General features: G+C 49.2%; 2 protein-coding genes across 6 annotated transcripts in view; one reads left to right on the plus strand and one right to left on the minus strand.

Moving 5' to 3' along the window:
• PTPN23 (protein tyrosine phosphatase non-receptor type 23) overlaps positions 1-18699 on the plus strand; it is a 42812-nt gene extending 24113 nt beyond the window's left edge. For 2 of the 3 annotated variants that reach the window (XM_072653715.1, XM_072653732.1), the window contains exons 2-25: positions 4486-4560; positions 6623-6750; positions 7091-7167; positions 7486-7535; positions 7650-7781; positions 8537-8617; positions 9188-9319; positions 9435-9482; positions 10465-10521; positions 10750-10808; positions 11117-11196; positions 11819-11933; positions 12097-12162; positions 12693-12838; positions 13301-13603; positions 13706-13860; positions 14000-14151; positions 14286-14465; positions 14563-16420; positions 16795-16979; positions 17126-17230; positions 17323-17461; positions 17552-17671; positions 17765-18699. In XM_072653715.1, coding sequence (XP_072509816.1) covers positions 4486-4560; positions 6623-6750; positions 7091-7167; positions 7486-7535; positions 7650-7781; positions 8537-8617; positions 9188-9319; positions 9435-9482; positions 10465-10521; positions 10750-10808; positions 11117-11196; positions 11819-11933; positions 12097-12162; positions 12693-12838; positions 13301-13603; positions 13706-13860; positions 14000-14151; positions 14286-14465; positions 14563-16420; positions 16795-16979; positions 17126-17230; positions 17323-17461; positions 17552-17671; positions 17765-18241 — 4920 coding nt within the window. In that variant the 3' untranslated portion in view covers positions 18242-18699. The remainder of the gene's footprint in view (positions 1-4485; positions 4561-6622; positions 6751-7090; positions 7168-7485; positions 7536-7649; positions 7782-8536; positions 8618-9187; positions 9320-9434; positions 9483-10464; positions 10522-10749; positions 10809-11116; positions 11197-11818; positions 11934-12096; positions 12163-12692; positions 12839-13300; positions 13604-13705; positions 13861-13999; positions 14152-14285; positions 14466-14562; positions 16421-16794; positions 16980-17125; positions 17231-17322; positions 17462-17551; positions 17672-17764) is intronic. The other variant, XM_072653724.1, reaches the window with a different exon arrangement.
• Positions 18700-19579: 880 nt separating this feature from the next.
• SCAP (SREBF chaperone) overlaps positions 19580-21096 on the minus strand; it is a 78758-nt gene continuing 77241 nt past the window's right edge. For all 3 annotated transcript variants that reach the window (XM_072653767.1, XM_072653747.1, XM_072653757.1), the window contains exons 21-23: positions 20867-20947; positions 20379-20585; positions 19580-20216 (exon numbers count right to left, since the gene is read on the minus strand). In XM_072653767.1, coding sequence (XP_072509868.1) covers positions 19971-20216; positions 20379-20585; positions 20867-20947 — 534 coding nt within the window. In that variant the 3' untranslated portion in view covers positions 19580-19970. The remainder of the gene's footprint in view (positions 20217-20378; positions 20586-20866; positions 20948-21096) is intronic.

Below are 21096 nucleotides of genomic sequence, written 5' to 3' on the forward strand. Positions count from 1 at the left end.
TATCTGATGCAGTTGAGCCATTATCAGTCTTTGCAATAATTGGTCTTGGCTTCTATGACCCTGTGATCTCCTGCTTTGAAGGAATTAATTTAAAAGCATTAAGTGAGGAAACAAGCATTTATTAAGCACCCACTATATAGCAGGCACTCTATACTATGCACTTTTAAATGATCTGACTTGCCCTTCACCATAACCCTGTGAGGTAGGTGCTATGATTCCCATTTTGTAGTTGAGGAAACAGAGGCAGAGTTTAGGTGATTTTTACCTTGGTCTCACAGCTAGCGTCTCAGCCTGGATTTGAATTCAGTGTGTGTATGTATGTGTGTGTGTCCAAATCTCGTGCACTGTGGTGCCACCAAGTGGCCTCAGTACATAGTGCTTACTATGCACCAAGTTCTGGGGATACAAATAGAAAAGCAAGACATGTTCTACTCTCAAAGAACTCCCTTCCAGTGGTGGGAGATAATGCATATAGGAGGGTTTAATTGCAGGGCAAAACGAAGGGCTTGTTGGGCCTAAGGGGTTATCTGTTGGGTGTCTGCACCAGAGTAAGCAATTAATAGATGCTTGTTGACTTCACTTGAGCTTTGATGATAAGGCCCCAGAGTCAGTTCCTAAGTGTTTGGGAATTTATGGAGTGATAGAGCAGAAGGAAAAGTCCAGTGCCTCCTGCAGTGGGCTGTAGTTGGTGACTCCTTGCTCAATCAAGGGCCATGAATGGAGGAAGTGAGGTAAAGAGGGTTGGAGATGAGCAGGGACTCAGGATTCCCTCCAGCAACATAGGGAATGGGACCTATGTTTTCTCTCCAGTCCTCAGTCTCCTTTTCTCAACCTCTTATAGTAGGCATCTTCCAAGTTTTGGGCCTGATTTCTTCTCTTATTTTCCCCTTAGCAATCTAATTCACTCCCACAACTTTAGTTTTGTGAAGCTCTATGTGAATGGGTTCCCCATCACCTGTCCTCTCTACGAAGCTCCAGATTGGCCAGCTGGGTAACTGAATGTTCCACCAGTACCACAAATCCAACATATCATAACCCAAGCTATCCTCCCCACCCTCAAATCACCTCATTTTACTTACTGTCATCTGATTACAGGTTCTTGAAACTGCAGTGTTATCTTTGGCTCTTCCTCATTTGTCCAATCTGATCATTTGCCAATTTATTGCTGTCATTAGGATTATTACAGTAGGCACCTAACTGCTGGTCTTCCTGGCTTTAATTTCCCCATCCCCATCCATTCTTCATACTGCTGCCAGATTAACCTTGTTATACTCACATCTGATAATGTTACTTCACACGTAGTTTTCCCTTCTTTCCCCTACCAACTTCCATGGCCTATGGAAGCAGCATAATGTATTGGAAAGAACTGAATGTAAAAGTCCGGGATCTAGATCTGAGTTCCAGTTCTGATACTTAGGTTTGTGTGGCCATGAACAAGTCATTCTCAGGCCATTTCCTTATGTGTATAATGGGGGTGTTGATGCCTTGACTTCTGTGATAGGGTCAGTGTGAATAAATATAAAGGTGAATTGTGTTCTCACTTTTGTACGTTCTACTTGTCACTATTCCTCATTTTCATCTGACCCTTTCAAAGTCCATTTTAGGTGGCACCTCATGTGTGAAGTCTTCTGTGATCCTTCACCCCACATCCCAGCTGAAAGTCATCTTTCTTCAGGTTTCTGAGAGCATATCAACATTTTAATTCAGCAGACATTTGACATATGTGTGTGAAACTGAGAGAAGGAACTTTTTCAAATTTATTTTTATACCCTTATATGTAGCACAATGCCTGGCACACAATAAGTAGGTGTTTAATAAATGCTTGTTGACTTAGTGTGTGTGTGTGTGTGTGTGTGTGTGTGTGTGTGTGTGTGTAGCATAGATAATCAGATGGGAATAACTAGATGAAAGGTGGAGGCCATTAACTAAGAAGGAAAAGGAATAAATATTTTTGAGGAAAGTTAAGCTTGGTTTAGAACGTGCTGGATTTGAGGTACTGGATGGACAGTCCAGATGGAAATAGTTAGTAGGCTGGTTGGAATCATCTAAATATGGTCATAAATGTTTGTTGAATTGAGTGTCACTTTGTTTGGACCTCTCCTTTGTGTAGGTGTCATGTTCTGTTTTATATCAAAGTTATTTGTGTACATGTTTATTCCACCTATTAGAGTTGATATCCCTGAGAGCAAGGGCTGTGTCACATATTTTTTAAGTTCCTGTGCCTTAAATACATGCTAAAGGGGGTTTAACGCGAGGCCTTCCACAATCTGGGCCCAATCTGTTTCCAGCTTTTTGGTTAAAACCTATGAGTTAATTGATCTAGGGAACTCACCATGAGGAAATTTTCTTTTTCAGTGCAAATTAGCATCTGTCTTGTCACTTAACAGTCTTCACTGATGGGTGAAGTGACTTGACATGGGCTGCAGGTATTATGTGTCATGGACAGGGCTGGAACCCATATATTCCTCCGTCCAAGGCTGGTTCTCTTATCTACTGTTCTGTGCTGCTGTTCTAGCTTTATCTCTTACTGCTCATCCTCAGGTCTCTATTTTCCATTCAGACTTGACTGCTGGCCATCTCCCAGATGTTGCCTGAGGTTTCCTGCCTCCATACTTTTGTTCACATCAGCTTCTAACCTGGAGTGCCCTCCCTGTCATTGCCTGTTGAAATCTTATTTATCTTCAAAACCCAGACAGTTTCTCCTGATAATTATCTACCCCACTCCTTTCCTCTAGAAGAAGATGATGATGATGGTAACATTGTTTATATAGCACTTACCATGTGCCAGGTACTGTGCTAAGTGCTTTACAAATATCTCATTTGATCCTCACAGCAACCCTGGGAGGGTTATCATCCCTGTTTTACAGATGAGGAGACCGAGACAGACAGAGATTAAGTGACTTGCCTAGGTTCAAACAGCTGGTTAGTATCTGGAGCTGGATTTGATCTCAGACCTTCCTGACTCAGAGCCCAATACTTTGTGTTCCCTTGCCCCCATGGAGTTCATACTCTAGTGCACATAGAGTACAGAAGTGGATAGGAGTAAGTACGTAGGAAGAGTGCAAAGTACTGTGCAAAGTCCAAGGAAGAAGCTTCCTGGAGGAGTTTGCATTTGAGCTGTGTCTCAAAGGATAGACAGGATCTTGTCTTTGAGTATACAGAAATTTCCTTTAGTGTTCTGCTTTTATTTTCTCTGATTTTCCTCACACACACATCACTGTTGTATTTGAAGAGAACACTAGAGTGATGAGTTGTTTTTCTAGCAAAGATTTATTTTTCAGATTCTGTTTACACACAAACACACATCATAGTCATCATTAAATAGCAAGTGAGCTGCTGGACCAAAGACCTGAGGACCAGTCACATCCACTGGCCCCATAGTGGCCCCTTCTGCCCACCCCATCCCAATGAGGGGCAGCAGAAAAACAGACCAGCAACACCTGTTGCCGCTTTCCCAACCAGCTCTTATTGCCCAAATGCAAGTTCCCATTTGTCACAGGATATCCACTGTCAGCTGGCTGTTGAACCCTAATACCGACCTTTGTTGAAGATATCCCAGAGCCCCCCTCGAATCTAGTCCCAAAATCTTGGCCTTGCCACTACTCTGCTACTCTCTCTGCCTAAGGACTACCTGGCTTTTCCATGTGTTGTGAACTGAACATAAACATGAACGTCCTTTAAGTGTTCACTGCCCTATAGAGCATGAGCTCCTTGAACAAGGACTTGGTAGTCCTTGCACTTAGCACAGTGCTGGGCATGTAGTAAATACTTAAGGAATGTTTCTTCCATTTCATTCTATTGGAACTTGACAAAAACTAATTGGCACATACAGAGATTGAACCTCTGATCCTGGCTTCATTAGCACCTCATTATAGCCCGTTGAGCTCTATGACTGCAGACGTTGCTGCGTCCAGTCCTCCCATCGCAGGAAGCTTTAGCTGATGCAGTAGTATTTCCAGAGAGCCAGAGTAGTGTTACCCAACCTTCTCTTTTACTCTGGACACTAAAAGGATGATCTTCCTTCTTGTTAACTCTGGGGATTCCTGCCAATTTCCAGGTTTTCTGAATTACCCTGATACTTCGCTAATCTTGGACTAATCTTTTGAATTATCTGGGAATATGGGATTGTAGAATATTATATCTGGGAACACAGGTTTGCTTGTTATATCAAATGTGGACCTTTCCTGGTGGTATTCAACTTACTTGTACATTTATATCCCTTTTTACTGTTACCCTGTTGAACAGGTAATGCTTTTTTCTCCATTCTTTCTTCAGCACTGGAGAGTATTTAAGATACAGTCCTCTAGTAAAGGAGAAAACAGTGTTCTTTTTCAGATGATGCAAGGATTGAGAGAATGGGGATGAATTATTTGAACCTCAAGCCAAGTGCTAGAGGGAATGGTTGGGGACTGGGCAGGGGAAGAGTTCAGCAGGCAGAAACTGGGGACTTAAGGACTTCACTCACTCCCTGCCTTTCCTTTTTAGTTCGTCCTAAAGAATTACGGTGAGAACCCAGAGACCTACAATGAGGAACTGAAGAAGCTGGAGCTGCTTAGACAGGTAGGGGCATCAGCATCACCAGAGAGTACATGTGAGTGAGTGATGCTCTGACAGTGCAGGAAAGGGGCAGGGAACCGGGATAGTCTTCAGCTGTATTCTTTGACGCATTGTAAGGTTTGGGGTGCCCTTAACCCATTGACTGTACTTAATGCAAGTTTGAATTTTCTGTGCTATACCCTGTGGCAAATTTGGAGAATCTTGAGAGGAGGCACTGCAGATTATGGCAGCTAAATGAATTCTCTGTCTGGAGGTTTATAACTATAGAGCACACCTGCATGAAGTCCTGGAGAAAAAGATCCTTGCTTTATTAGAGTCACTATTACAGGCCCCTTTGGGGGGTGAGAGTGGGATTTACATGCATGTTCCAGTTTTCTGAGAGAGAACTGCCTCAGAATGAAGCCTTTGTGGAAACAGGATGTCTGGCTTTGCATTTTCCGGTGAGGACGGTGGGTTAGGGTTGAGAAGGAATCAGTGACTGAACTCCTAAGTCTGGAGGAAGGAGGAGGCAGGAAGGAGTTATTTTCCCTTTCAGACTTGTCACTACTGGTCATGTAAGACAAGACAAGGGAGGGAAATTATTTAGAGTTTTTGTCGAATGAATGTCATATATTGAACTGGAACCATGAGTAAAGTGAATGTATTCAGTCCCCTCTGGACCATCATTAAAAAAACAATTCTTCAACTTGCTAGTCGAAGCACTTGCACACTCTCATTTTGATTCTTATCCCAGACTTAAGGGTAGACAGACAGACCACATTTTACTGATGAGGAAACTGAGGAATAAACTGGAGAAATGATTTGCCCAAGCCTCACATGACACGTTAGTGACAACCAGGATTCTAATCCATATCTTTTAGGTAATAACCCATCGTATCTTCCAGAATTCCCAAACAGGTTGAGAACTTTTTCTGTCCATATGCTGTCCTTATGGTGTGTAGGAATTTAGGGTTTGGAAGGCTGTTCACTGATTTGTAGTGGTATAGGGATATTTGGAGGAAGGCACATGGTTTGAGGACACGATGAGGAGAATAATCCAAGGTTTCCCTTACCTATGTGCTGAGGCAAGATTCTCCTACCTTGGTAGAATCCCAGGTTGTGAATTTTTAAAATTTAATTTTTTTTAGATTAACAAAATTCTATTTTCTTTTCTCAACTCTTTCCTTATTAAAAAAAAAAAAAAGCTAGAAGAAAACCTGTAACAAATATGCAGTCAAACACGACTGATTCCTGCATTGCCCATGTCAAAAAAAAAATCTGTCTCTTGAGTCTTTCATCAGGTTGTGAATTCTGATTCTATTTCTACAAAGAAGGGTGCTCTGTAGCAGAGGTTCAGGTCAATTTGTAGCTATTGGAGAAGACAGTGGGCAAGCAAGCTTGGTCCAGAGAAACTGCCTCCAGTGACGAAAAAAGGTGGTATCTTAAAGCAGATGGAACCTCTTCACGTCCTCAGATATCAGCATCTAAGAGAAATAAACTTCTTCCATATTACTGTTTTGTTTTTGTTTAGTTATTAGCACTGTCTTCTTTTTGTTTACCTATAGAACCTTGGGCTAGTCGCTTAACTGTTCTGGGTCTCATTGTCCTCTAGCTTACAGTGCACTGGACTGGATTGACCTGGTCTTTGCCATCTCCTGGTCTGTGACCCAGAATTAAGGGGGCCAGAGGTTTGGGTTGGAATTGAAAGAGCTCTGAAGGTAGAATCAGAAGAGACTGATTTGGCCTCAGTCCTTATGAGTGATGGGACCCTGAACAAGCCACTTCATCTCTGAATGTCCTCTGTACTGTCTCTCACAGGACTGTGGGGAAGTGGACTGCAACTTTTGGGACATATTGTAGGCTGACTGTACCTGCCTATTCTGCCCTCCAGTATTCCTAAAATCAGAGGATCATAGATTTAGAGTTGGAAGGGTCCTCCAACCAGTCCAACCCCTTCATTGTATGGAGGAAGAAAAGGAACCCAAGGAGGGCTTGCTCAAGGTCACCACAGGTAGTATCAGAAGCAGAATTAAGAGCAGAGTCATTGACAATCACTCTTCCTCTCTCCCCTCCCCCTGGCTCCCAGAATGCAATCAGGGTTCCTCGGGACTTTGAGGGCTGTAGCATCCTACGGAAGTACCTGGGCCAGCTCCATTACCTGCAGAGCCGAATCCCTATGGGTTTGGAGAATGAGGCAGCTGTCCCCATCACCTGGTAAGAACAACAGGAGAGGGAGGTGGGTATGGTGGGGCTGTTTGCTCTGTCATCTTTTCCTTTCTAAGCCCAGGTCAGAATCCTTACTTCTCTGATAGGCCAGCTCAAAGTAAGGACTCTTTAGATAAAAGGAAGTATTAGCTCAGCTATCAGGACATGTGTATTTGGTGTGAACACAATAAGCCCCTCCCTGGCCTCTTCCTTTTTCTGTAAAATGGGAGTATCTTCTGTTTCACTTTACTCTGGGTATTTTTTTTTGCCTGCTGTTCAGAACAGAGTGCCCTGGCTTTATGGCCTAGAGCTTTCCTTCCCTAATAACATGGGGCTGATGTGTTTGTAGGACAGAGATCTTTTCTGGAAAGTCGGTGACCCACGAGGACATCAAGTATGAGCAGGCCTGCATCCTCTACAACCTAGGTGAGCGGCCCCTTCTCCATGCCATCCCCAGGCGCTGTAGGATTTGTCTGCTCCCTTCCCTTTTGAAGCCTTTTGTTGCCTTGGCAGCCCAGGGGAGGAAAAACACTGGCTTTTTTCAGGAATCCCAAAGTATTGTGTACCCCAGTTTAGGTCTAGTCCATTTTTCTCTGCCAGGCCTCAGTTTTCTTATGATGCACCTGGAACGCTAACTCCAGTCCCCTTAAAATGTAAAGTTGGGTGGCTTGGTGCCGACCAGGGAATCCCTTCCACAGGCATCCTGCAAGGGTGCTGACGTCTTTTTTCCTCTGTTTTCTAAAGGGGCTCTTCACTCCATGTTGGGCGCTATGGACAAGAGGGTGTCTGAGGAGGTGAGAAACGGCCTGCCTGCTTTGGAGCCCAGGTGGCAGGGGACGGGTGGACAAGGACCAGGGGCTTTGGCCTCCTCTGCCATGAACCAGCTCTTTGTTGATCCTATCCCTCAGGGCATGAAGGTTTCTTGCACTCATTTCCAGTGTGCAGCAGGTGCTTTCACTTACCTGCAGGAGCACTTCCCTCACTCATACAGTGTGGACATGAGCCATCAGATCCTCAACCTCAACATCAACCTCATGCTGGTAGGCCCTGTCTCTTTGTCCTGTGCTGTCTGAGAGAGCTCAGGGGACTGCTCCTTTGGCACTATGTGGGAGTCGACTCTGGCCTCATCTGCCCTGAGGAGCTTGTTGACAGGCAGAAAACTGAAGCAGTCATAGCACGCAGATGTTAAAAGAGTTCAGAGGGAAGGTCAGGTCACAGGTTACTGGCCATGTTTGGGGATTTCAGGAATCTTGAAAGCAACAGAGAAGGCTTTCCAGATGTAAAGGAGCATGATTGAATGCATGGAAACAAGAGATGGACAGTGTTTTGGGAGGACAGCAAAGAGACCAGTCTGGCTGGCTGGAACAGAGAAGGTTCCTTCAGAGGGAATAGTGGGAAGTTAGATGGAAAGGTAGGGAGTGACCAAATTGGTCAGGGCCCAGAATGCCAGGATATGTTTGCATTGGCACTAGGGAGCCACTAAAGGTTTGAGGGAAGACATAAAAGCAGGGGTTTAGGAAGCATGGGCTGGTGTGGTATACATCGGACCAGAGGCAAGCAGGTCAGATAGGAAGACTTGCAATAATCCAAGGGACGATAAAAGTGTTGAGGCTGGAGAAAACCTGGTCTTTTTTCTAGCAGACCCTTATATCAAGTAAGAGAAAGAGTTAGGCTTTTGTCCCCAGCTAATGTCAGGTGACCTTCCATGTGATGTTTGTGGACTGGAGCAGAGCAGAAGGGGTAGGAGGTACCTACAGGCCTGCTCTAAAGGTGTGCTTATTTCCATCCCACCCAGGGCCAGGCTCAGGAATGCCTCCTGGAGAAGTCAATGCTGGACAATCGCAAGAGCTTCCTGGTGGCTCGCATCAGTGCCCAGGCAAGTGCCCAAGGGTCACTCTTCAGCAAGCTGTTCTGATCCTGTGCTCTGTTTCTCTGGTCTGGGATTCCCCACAGATAGTAAGGGATCCTGAGCCAGCTCTGCTGCATTTGAGGTCAGTCTGGGAAGACGGGTTAGCCTCTACCTCTGCCCACTTGGCAACCATGTGACCTCAAACAAAGGGGATATTTATATTCTGTATCTCATAGGATTGTTAGGAGAAAAGTCCTTGGTTTTTTGTTGGGGTTTTTTTGTTTTTGGAGGAGGGAAGGCAAGGTAATTGTGGTTGAGTGATTTGCCCAAGGTCACACAGCTAGTAAGAGTCAAGTGTCCAGGCTGGATTTGAACTGAGGTCCTCCTGACCCCGGGGCTGATACCCTGTATTCGCTGCACCACCTAGCTGCCCCTGTGAAATGTCCTTGTTGAACCTCACATGCAAGACCCATGGGAGCTGCCGGTTACGAAGTGTCAGGAGGGTCATCACTCTGCTAGTGGAATTGATTGAGGCTTCCCTGAAGGCCTCTTCCTTTCTCTTCCCGTTCCCTGATCAAGGTTTTTTTCCCCTGCCAGGTGGTTGTTTACTACAAGGAGGCTTGCCGGGCCCTGGAAAACCCTGAGACTGCCTCGCTGCTGGGCAAGGTCCAGAAAGACTGGAAGAAGTTGGTACAGATGAAGACTTGTTATTTCGCTGCTGTGGCTCACGTAAGGAGCCCTGCCAGCGAGCAGCTCTAACCTTCCCTTCTGCTGTGTGTGTATGTGGCGGGGGGAAGAGGAGGCAGGATGGTGCCACTGATCTCACACATTCCCTCTTTTTCAGCTGCACATGGGAAAGCAAGCCGAGGAACAGCAGAAGTTTGGAGAGAGGGTGAGTGTGACTGACACGATGGAGGTCATGAGCTCTGGCTCAAAAATACCCCAGAGAGGGATTCAGCATCTTACCTCCCAAGGCAGGGGTAACATGCACCAAGAACCTGTACTGGTCCTTGGAGTCTCTCTTCCCTCTTCCCTCTTCCCCGTCCTCTTGTTTCCCTTTATTTTTATACCCCATTCTTTCCCACCTCCAATTCTCTGCCTTATTTGTGAGAAGGATGCTTTAACAGCCTTCTTTTTTCTCCTGAGTAGACAAGAGCATAGGACTAGGAGCTAAGAAATCTGAGTTCTAGGATTGGCTCTACCATTAACTTGCCATCTGTAAAATGGCTCCATTGCTCCCTGCCCAGTCTGCCTCACTGAGAAGCTCAAATAAAATGTTTTTTGGAAGTTCTTAGGAAACCAGTGCTATGCAGGTGCCATCTGGCACTAGCCATAGTGCTTGGAGATTCTGGGGGAGTAACCGAAGCACTAGTTTGTGAACCTGGTGTTTAGGGCCTTCCTCAACTCACCTGAGGAAGAGGTGAGTTTACTCACCTTAGTCACCTTATACTTCTTAACGTGTTCCTGCTGCCTTAGCCAGGCTGGACTCCCTAGCCCCTGCCAAGCCTCTCCGTATCCCTGCTGAGAGCACTTGTTTGGAGTTTTAAATTGTTTGCCCATGCCAGACTACCTGGCCTGCCTTCCTGCCTAGGGCAGTTTCTGTGCCATCACGTGGGGAATGATTTGGGCCCAGTTTATCCTGCTGGGCATTAGAAGAGGGGTCTCAGCCTGGGAACGGTATGTTGCCCTGGGTCTAGGCTTAAAGAAAGGGAGGCCTGGGGCTCCTGTGGCTAGCTTTGAATGCCATCTCCTAGGGAAGAGGTGAAGAGGGAAACATAGGATGGAGTGGCAGGAAGAGAGTCTTTACTCTTTGCCTTTCCATCCTTGTCTCCCAAACTGTGCTATAACGAAGCCAACTGTCTCTTTCCTTATAGGTAGTCTACTTCCAGAGTGCCCTGGACAAGCTTAATGAAGCCATTAAATTGGCAAAGGTAACATTGACTTGAGGTCCTGCCCTTCTGTTTTTCCCTTCCTTGTCTAATTAGAACTTTTGATTCTTTGGCTAATTTCAAATAATCGGTATACTTAGAGCTTTGGGGAGAGGGGACAAGGGACAGTGGAGGAGGGAGGCCTGCAGACATCTTAGTAGGGGCCAGATTTGGCAGAATAATGAAGAGCTCTCCCTCTCTTCTTCTCCCTTTGGTCCTTTCCCAAAAAAGGGACAGCCTGAGACTGTACAGGATGCTCTGCGCTTCACTATGGATGTCATTGGTGGAAAGTAAGTCAGGGTGGAACCACGTAAGATGAGAGTCACTGTCACGTGAGTGAAAGGTTAGGGCAGGGGAGGGAGCGTTTGGAATGGTGGAGCAGCTGGCTTCAGGTGAACCTTCCCCGAGATGAAACAGAGGAAGGTGCCAGCTGAGCCAAGCCCAGGATTATGGGATCCCCAAGTGGTTACAGCGGTAGGAATAATAGATGCATGGGTCAGAGCCAGACTCGCTGGTGACGGAAGGGAAGTGTAAAGGGACATGCTGCCTCTGAGGCCGGACACAATCACGCTCCTCACCCTCTTTTCTCTCTTCACAGGTTCAATTCAGCCAAGAAAGACAATGATTTCATCTACCATGAGGCTGTTCCTGTGCTGGATACCCTGCAGCCTGTAAAAGGTGTGAAATGCAGAAGACCCAGTGACACCATTTCGGGGAACAAAATTGGGTGCCTAGTGTCTGCCTCTTACAGTGAGAGAATAAAGAGCTCCGTGCCTCGAGTTACATTAACAAAAACACTGCTTCATGAGGGGAGTGACCATCCTAGTGTCCTCCAGTCTGTTCATACCGTGTTGAGTTTTGGGAGCTGAGTTTTAAGAAGAGCCTGGACAGTGAGGGGAGGAAAGGATAGTGGGAACTGGAGATTGCACATGAACAAAGACTGGGGATCCTCTTTAGGTATTTGAAAGACTGTCGTTAGACTTGTTTGGCTTCTGGACCCCAGAAGTGGGAGAAGTTGCAGAGGAATATTCAGGTTCTACATAAGGAAACGATCCTTACAAAGTTTGATTTGTACAAGAGTGGAATAAGGAATGAGTTGCCCAGCGTGAGAAAGCTGGATAATTGCTTGTTGGAAACTTTGTACAAGGCATTCCTATTAGGCAGGATCCTTCCAGGAGAAACCTGTCAGGATGCTTTTCATTTATTATTTTATGATCTCTTAAGTAGCTGAATTGTTCTTTGCCTCAGTTTCTGCCCCAGGGCTTCTTGGCTTTCCAACTATTTTCCTTCCCTCTCCCAGGAGCCCCCTTGGTAAAGCCCCTTCCTGTGAATCCTACTGACCCAGCTGTCACTGGCCCTGACATTTTTGCCAAGTTGGTGCCTATGGCTGCCCATGAGGCCTCCTCACTGTACAGGTAAGCGGAACGGGGAGGAGCTTGGCTTGAGGGGGTCTGGGGAATGAGCATCTCCGACAAAAGGGTGGGGGTCACCTCCAGAGCTAAGCCTCAGTGAGTTTGCAGTGGGAGGTTGATAGTATCCCAGACGGTCTCAGTTGACTTTTCCCCTCCCATTCTCCAGCGAGGAGAAGGCCAAGCTGCTTCGTGAGATGATGGCTAAGATTGATGCCAAGAACGAGGTCCTAGAGTAAGTTGTGGAGAAATGGCAGGACACCTTTGGGGTGAAGTTATTACCAGTCGGTCCTCTGGGGGAGGGCTGGGAGAGAGAGAAAATCAAGCCTTTCACCAACAACACCCCACCCTTATACTTAGCCATTACCTATGGAAGGTTTGCCCAGCCTTCTGAATTTAATACGTTTGATTTGAAATGAACTGGGAAAAAGTAAATTAGAATATAGCTTGCTCTCTTCATTCAACAAGTATCTCAGAATTCAGGGTTGGCTGGAGATGAGTGTGGAAGTTCCAATAGGGCAGAGATCCTGGACTCTTCTGGGTGGTCCTTAGACCTTAGTGCTGACCTGAGGAACCTCACCTCTCTGCCACCAGCCCCTTCAAAGCTACTGTTTTTCCCTATAAAACCATTGGGTCAGTGATGGTCTCATCTGTGCCTAGTCGTACTTACCTTTGAGTCCTTGCTGCCTGAGGGCTGGGGACAGGTGTGCATCGTACACTGAGACGGTTCACAACAGTGACCTTTCCTGTCATCCCTTGGCACAGCCAGTTCATGGACTCCCTGCAGCTAGACCCAGAGACAGTGGATAATCTGGATGTATATAACCACATCCCACCCGTGCTCATGGAGAAGTGTGCGGCCCTCAGTGTTCGGCCTGACACGGTGAAGAATCTTGTCCAGTCCATGCAGGGTGAGCATATGTAGGGAAATGGTGTTTGGGGGGTGGCTAGGGGAGAGCAGCTGGGTCTGGAGTTGCATTTCCAGTATGGTTACTTCCCAAAGGCAGCTGACGTAGTCCGGAGAGTAACAAAGGGCCGTTATTACTGGGGCAGAAGTGAAATATGTGAGGCTTTTCGTAGGTGTTCGCCCCAGAGGCAGTCTTAGAGATCATTTAGCTCATCCCTCCCTTCTTCCCCTCTCTCATTTTACACAGGAGGAAACTGAGGTTTCCTTTCTAGTTAAGTGATTTATCCAAGTCATCTGCCTCGATAGTATTGGAGTTGGAATTCGAACAGTCTTAGCATTCTAAATCTTTCTCCTCAACTAAACAGGGAATAGGATCAAGGTCAACAATCTAATAAAGGCCAGATTTTGGGACTGTGGGGAATGCCTCAGGACAACAGGTTTAATGTTACCTTCCCCCACTCCACAGTGTTGTCAGGAGTCTACACAGATGTAGAGGCTTCCCTGAAGGAGATCAAGGGGCTGCTAGAGGAGGATGAGCTTCTAGAGCAGAAGGTTCAGGAAGTATCTGGGCAGCCAGGAGCAGTTCCAGCTGGGGGGCTGGCCGAGGTAAGCCGAGAGTGGGCCAAGTACATGGAAGTGCACGAGAAGGCCTCCTTCACCAACAGCGAGCTGCATCGGGCCATGAACCTGCACATCAGCAACTTACGGCTGCTGAGTGGGCCGCTGGACCAAGTGCGCGCTGCCCTGCCCACTCCGGCCCTCACCCCTGGTAAGCAGAAGGCTGGCATCACTGTAGGGCTGAAGGTGAGAGGAGGTGACAGCTTGTGATTCTTTTTGCAATGAAGGAACTTTGCCCTTTGCCCCTTCCCAGATGACAAGGCTGTGCTGCAGAACCTGAAGCGTATCCTGGCCAAGGTGCAGGAGATGAGGGACCAGCGCCTGTCCTTGGAGCACCAGCTCAGAGAGTTGATCCAGAAGGATGACATCACCACCTCTCTGGTCACCACAGATCGTTCAGAGATGAAGGTGGCACCTGGGGGCTTCTCACTCCCTTAGATGAGAAAGTGGGAAAGCTGTGTATGGGGACAGAGGAGGCCTGTGGGCAGCCCTGCTGCTTGGAGAGCTCTCTCTCCTGGCTCTCACACCTCCTCCTCTTCTCCCTCAGAAGCTCTTTGAACAACAACTCAAGAAGTATGACCAGCTCCGAGTGTACCTGGACCAGAACCTGACTGCCCAGGAGAATGTCCTCAAGGCGCTGACAGAAGCCAATGTGCAATACGCAGCTGTTCGTCGGGTGCTCACAGAGCTGGAGCACAAGTCAGTGCCCTGCATTACTGCCCTCCTTTTCCCTGATCACTCCCCATGAGGGCCCCTCACACCTCTTTAGCCCCTGTGTTTAGCAGTTACACTGGGGTGATGCAAGATGGGCTCAACTTTTATCTCTGCCCCAGGTGGAACTCCACACTGCAGACCTTGGTGGCATCCTATGAGGCCTATGAGGACTTGATGAAGAAGTCCCAGGAGGGAAAGGATTTCTATGCTGATCTGGAGAGCAAGGTGACTGCTCTGCTGGAACGGGCTAAGGCTGCCTGCCAGGCCCGGGAAGCTGCCTTCCAGCAGCTCCTCAGCAGGTAAAGCTGGGTGGCAGGACTGTCTCAGAGATAAAATGGAATGGGGGGTGGGGAGAGTACTCAGGGCACTGATGAGGACTCTGGACCGACTTCTTAGGGAACTCAAAAAGAAACCTCCACCCCGGCCTACCGCCCCAAAGCCACTACTACCCAGAAAGGAAGAGGGCGAAGCTATAGAGCCCGGGGATCTGCCCGAGGAGCTCCGAAGCTTGCCTCCTGACATGCTGGCTACCCACCTGACTGCCTTTCCCACTGCAGCCCTCCCCAGTGATGCCTTTTTGGGAGCTGGGGCTGTTATACCTTTTCCCCCTGGCCATTTTACTGTCCCTGGGTCCCACTACATTCCCAGCCAGGGTCCCAGTCCCTTCCCCCCAGGTACCTACTCTGGGCCTCCACCTCTACTACAACCTTCAGCTCCTCAGCCTACAGGATTGCCCCTGGCAGGCATGTCTCCAGGACCCCGCCTCTATCCAGCTCCTACTTACACCCCAGATCCTAGCCTAATTCCTGGCTCCTCTCCCCAACGAAGGGTAGTAAGCAGCCACTATGCGCTAGGGCCTCCTGGCTCCAGTGGGGGCCTCCCCACAGCTCCCCCTCCTCGATTCATCAGTCCTGAGCTGACTCCAGGGATCCGTCCTGCCACTACCACGGTGGACAGCATCCAGGCCCCCATCTCTAGCTACACGGCTCCCAGGCCTGGGCCTAGCCCAAGCCCAGCCCCCTCCAGGCCCTGCTACTCTGCCTCCCAGCAAGGACTCCCAGCAGTACCCTATCCTTACCCTGTAGGGGTTTGCCAACCTTTCACCCCTTCCTCCGCCCAACTTCCTTTTCCCCCAGCTTCTCGTGGTGAGTTGCAGCCTCGACCCCAACCCTATGCCTCCCAAGTGCCCTTTGTACCTCAGCCTCGACCCCCAGCCCCAATCCAGCACCCACAAGTCTTTCCTCCCCAGACCAGGGTCCCTGCTCCCACTGCCCAGCAGCCACCTTTTCCTTTTGTCACCCAGCCTGCTGTCTTGGGGCAGCTCCCACCACCTTTGGGTACCCATCTTTACCCACTTCCTTCTCAGGACCCCTTACCCCCCCATTCAGGAGCCTTGCCTTTCCCCACTCCAGCCCCACCTCAGCCTCCCCATACTCCACTCCCTGGAATTCAGCCCCTTCCCCCAGGCACTTCAGCCATACCCTATTGCCCAGCCCCAGCTTCTAGGCCCCAGGTTCCCCAGGCCCCTTCACTCCCCAGTCAGTTGCCCCCTGGCACCCCATTACCCCTGCGGGGCCCTCCACCCTCCAGCCAGCCATCTCCAAGCTCTCACCCTGTGCCTTCACCAGCCCCATCCCCAGGGCCTGGCCCTACCACACCACACCCTTCCCAGGCAGAACCACCGCCATTCCAACGCTGTAACTCGTCTACGGCCGATCTGCTCTCATCCAGTCCTGAGAGCCAGCACGGCGGGTCTCAGCCCCCTGGTGGAGGCCACCCTTTGCTCCAGCCCACTAAGGCAGATGCCACAGAGGGCCAGCGGCCCCAAGCCCTGCGGCTGATCGAATGTGATCCTTATGAGCAGCCACAGAGGCTCCAGCAGCTGCAGGAGGAGCTGGAGGCGTTCCGAGGGCTGCTGAGTGGTGGGGCAGGGGCCCTGGATGGAGTCTGGCGGGAGCTGCAGGAAGCCCAGGAACGGGACGCCCGCGGCCGCTCCATTGCCATCGCACGCTGCTATTCTCTCAAGAACCGGCACCAGGACATCATGCCCTACGATAGTAATCGGGTGGTGCTTCGTTCAGGCAAGGACGATTACATCAACGCCAGCCGAGTGGAAGGGCTCTCGTCCTACTGTCCTCCATTGATAGCCACCCAGGCTCCTCTGCCTGGCACTGCAGCCGACTTCTGGCTCATGGTGCATGAACAGAAGGTGTCTGTCATCGTTATGTTGGTTTCAGAGGCAGAGATGGAAAAGGTGAGGAAAGGGGTGGACAGTCACTTGGGAAGTTTTCCCTTTGCAGAGGGAACAACAGAACCGAGTTGTGCCTATGACCTCTAGAACAGGTCTTACTAAGACTCTGTCCTAGCACCTCTCACTGGTCCAGGCTGATTATTCTTGACATGGAGATTCAATGCCTTTTGCTCCAGGATTAACTTTTTTTGTCATCTCTCCCCAACAATTTTTAGTAGTATAAAATAGATTGCCAAAGAGACCAAGTAATATTGAAATATATTTAATCAAAATACTTTTAAAAAACATTCACAGGTGCTAGGTTGAGAACCCTCGACCTTTCTGCTGTGGCCCCAGGTCAGCTTCTTTGACAACTCCTCTGTTTTTCTGTCCTGTAGCAGAAAGTGGCTAAGTACTTCCCCACGGAGAGGGGCCAGCCTCTGGTCCAGGGCCCTCTAAGCCTGGTGCTGAGCAGTGTCCGGACCACAGACACCCATGTGGAACGTGTGCTGAGCCTGCAGTTCAGAGACCAAAGCCTCAAACGCTCTCTCGTACACCTGCACTTCCCCACTTGGCCGGAGCTGTGCGTTTAACCCGGGGGGGGGTGGGGGGGAGTGTTAATAAGAGCCCGAGAAGAGACTGAACAAGTCAGGTCCTCATAGCCACTACTACCCACCCTTGCACTGGTCCTAGGGGCCCTCCTCCTCATTCCTCTTCTCCCCTTTGCAGGGGCCTCCCAGACAGCCCAGGGAACCTGCTACGTTTCATCCAGGAGGTGCACACCCACTACCTGCATCAGCGACCTCTGCACACACCCATTGTGGTTCACTGCAGGTACTAGCCAGAGTGACTACAGGGAGGTCTGGGCATTCTCTTAAGGGCCTTGTTCACCACCAGCACCCCCTTTCCTTTTCCTGCTCTCACAGTTCTGGGGTAGGCCGCACTGGAGCCTTTGCACTGCTGTACGCTGCTGTGCAGGAAGTGGAGGCTGGCAACGGGATTCCTGCCCTGACGCAGCTGGTGCGGCAGATGCGGCAACAACGGAAGCACATGTTACAGGAGAAGGTAGGGGCTAAAGAGGAAAGGGCAGGTGGGCCGGGCTGCTGCGTTTTAAGGTGATCCTTTGAGCTGAAGTCACCACTATTCCCTTGTCAGCTACACCTCCGATTTTGTCACGAAGCAGTGTTAAGACACGTAGAGCAGGTGCTCCAGCGGCATGGGGTGGCACCCCCTTCTGCCTGCAGACCCCTTGCTAACTCCAGCGTGGCCCAGAAGGTAGAAGGAGGCTGGGGTATAATAGGGAGGATGGGAATGTAGGGGAAGGATAGGATGGGCAGACTTCCTGAGTTCTCTCCTCTCCCCCCTCAGGCATATCTGCCACAGGACCCCCAGGACCTGGTGCTGGGTGCAGACATGCCCATCAGCTCCATCCAAGCCACCATTGCCAAGCTTAGCATCCGGCCCCAAGTAGGCGGGCAGGAGCCCCCTCCTGTGGCCCTTCCTAGCCCTGCTGAGCCTCTCAGTCCTACCACACCTAACCTCCAGGAGCTTACCAGGCCCCCGTCACCTTCTCCTCCTTCCTCCCCCAAGCCCGAAGTCCCTGAACCTAAGGAGGAGAGCCAGGTACCTGCAATACCTAGCCCTGGGCCTCCCACTTCTTCTCTAGAGCTCTTGGCCTCCCTGACTCCCGAGGCCTTCTCCCTGGACAGTTCCCTTCGGGGGAAGCAACGCATGAACAAGCAGAGCTTCCTGCAGGCTCATAACGGGCAAGGACTTCGGGGTGCTGGCCCAAGTGACGACCCTCTCAGCCTTTTGGACCCACTCTGGACCCTAAATAAGACATGAATTGGACCTAGAGGCACAGATGTCCAATGGCTTCTAACTCCCTACACTACATATTTTCCTTTAAATCTGCTAAAAGTCCCTAATCAAAAATCTGAGCTGCCTCTCTTCTGGAATAGGGAATATTCCTACCCCTCCCTGGGGAGAAAAGAGCTAGAGGTTGCCAGGGGACCAGGGTAGAGGAGGAGCTGTGGAGGAACACCTCAGGGGAGAAATCAAACCCCACCCCTCCCCCACAATTCTTGTTGCCTTTAGCCCTGGTCTAGTGGAAGTCCTCCTAGGGTGGTCGTTTCTCTTGACTGCATGGAGCTGCTGAACTGACTTCAGCACTTGCCTTTTGCCCTTCACTAACTGGACCTGACTCTTAGGGGCAGACCATGAACAAAGTAGCCATTCTCTTACTTGGGACCTGAATTGTTTTTTTCAGCTCTTTGCTACTAAAATAAACCAACCTATATGCAGCTGTTTCTTGTGCTTTGATAATCTGCGTTCTTGGATCCTCACAGCAACCTTGAAGTACTACAGGCATCCTCATTTTATGAAGAAAGTAGCTTAGAAAGTGCCCAAGGCCACCGACTTAGTTAAGTGGTAGAGGTACGGTTAGTTAGCTAGCCTAGCCCTGTCCTCTGACTTTAAATTGTTTTTCCATCACGCTCAGCTCAGTCCAGTGCATTAAGGGTGGGATGTTGAAAGTAACTGTTAGCGTGGACAGAAGACAGACCTTGTCAAGTCACTGTTATGTAACCAGAAGATGCAATCTGATGGATATTCTTCCTTATAACTGTCTAGTCCTACACCCCTGGTACAGAGCCAAGCCCTCAGTTCTGGTCTGCAGTTCTGCTAGGGAATTTGCAGGACTAGATGGTCTTGAGGGATTACAGATGGCAACTAAAGTAAAGGAGCACTCTAGAATAGGCGAGGGCCCCACAGAAACGTTCACAACTGCCTCACAAAAGCTAACAGTTATTATAGTGAGGCCACAGAAGGTCACTGTCTTCACAGCACTTGTGGTAATACTCGGCTACCCTCCAGTAAGATAACCTGAGCTCCATTAAGACTCCCATGATTCCTCCCTTTAGGACTTCACTTTCCTTGCCCCCATTTTCCCTCCAGCACGACCACTCTAATCAAACTAGCCTCCCTGCAGAAGGCAGAGTTTTATGGTTGGATAAAAGCAAGATAGCTTTTTCTCCCTCTTCGGGACTGAACAGCTCTCGTGTTAGCTAGGCCTGCTGGCCATACTTAACAGGTCTAGACCTGGTATTTTCTTCAGAGTAGTAACAGAAACATAATTATGTACCTTATAGGGCATAGATGGAGGTAGCTCATAGTGGTTATATATTACATGATTTAAAAAAGTTTATTTAAGAGAGGGAAGTGGCAAGATGGGAAGACACTGAAAAGGCCCCAGGGCAAACCCCAGCAACCCTATTCTCTCCTTCACCCTCAGGTACTACAGCTTTGGTCCCACTGATGGGGAAAGGTTTGAGAACCAGAGATACCAGGCAGAAGGAACAGTCCCTACGCCTAGCACAGGGTCCACCAGTTAACAGGACACACAGTGCCCTTAGTGGGATAGGAGCTTACCAACAGCTGTCCTCCCCAACCACCAGAAAGGTGGACAATTCCCCTCCTGCTCCAAGCCTGGTCACCACTGTTGGGTTACCTCCAGTCCAGGCCTGCTATGAAGACTCTGGAGAGGGTGCTCAGGCCCAGTATTATTAACCCTGGTTTAGTCCAGCTTCTCCAACACAGAGGGCACGTAGACCAGACTCAGCTCACTGCCAAAATTGCAGACAATGGCCGCGTTGTCTAGCACAAGAATCTGGCGGGCTGGCTGTGCCTCACTGCTTTTACCCAGGTAGACAGTTTGCAGCAGGTCCCCATAGTTTAGGTCCCAGAAGGAGACACAACCCTGGCCTCCAGTCACCAGCAAGTTGTCTGAGATGACCCCCAGGCTGGCCCCACAGCCCATGTCCTAGGGAAGTTAGGGGAACAAGTGTTACACATAGTATGATTAATAGGATACAGGTACTACTCTCCTGTCCCACCCAATCTAGGGCCTTGAATTTTCCCATTATAATGACAAAGGAACAAGATAAAAACACAAACCCATCCCCTCCCTTTCCTCTCTTCTCACCTGCTGAATTGAGTACAGCTTGATGCCGGTGCTTCGGTCCCAGATGCTAATGAGGTCATCTAGGCCACTGCTGATGATGCAGGAAGTGGTACAGGTGAGAGAGGTTACATCCCCTCGATGTGCAAACATATGGCTTACTCGACTACCTGTCAGAACATCCCAAAGGCAGATGGCTCCATCCTGCCCCCCACTGGCCAGCACCATTGTCTGAGAGAATGGAGAGGGGGAAAATGGACTTACTGTAGGGTCTGTCTCAGAGCTTGATAAGAAACTCATCTCTTGAAATTTGAATCATGATCAGGGAAGACTCTTGGAAACTTCAAGAACAGGGTTAGTGCAACCTTAATGTAGGGGCCCACAGAGGCAGCCTCACCCAGGGATGGAATCCCATGCAGTCAGCCAAATGTGGCTCAAGTCTATTCCATCCTTCCCCCTAAGGCTCTTGGCCCCCTCTTAGCTCCTTCCCAGGAGCTCATATTGGATCTCACCTGGTCGATGTACACGGCTGTAATGGCCCCTGAATGGCCCTGCAGGGTGAAGAGGCAGCACGAGTCCTCCAGCCTATATACCTGGGACATGAGGCAGCATCACAGCTCTGACTCCCATTCTGATTTTTCAAAATTATGTGTGTGTGTGTGTGTGTGTGTGTGTGTGTCTGTGTCTGTGTCTGTGTGTCTGTGTGTGTCTGTGTGTGTATATATTCCCTCCCCACTCATTC

The sequence above is a fragment of the Notamacropus eugenii genome, chromosome 1 (assembly GCF_028372415.1).
Source record: "Notamacropus eugenii isolate mMacEug1 chromosome 1, mMacEug1.pri_v2, whole genome shotgun sequence".
Taxonomy (NCBI): Eukaryota; Metazoa; Chordata; class Mammalia; order Diprotodontia; family Macropodidae; genus Notamacropus; species Notamacropus eugenii.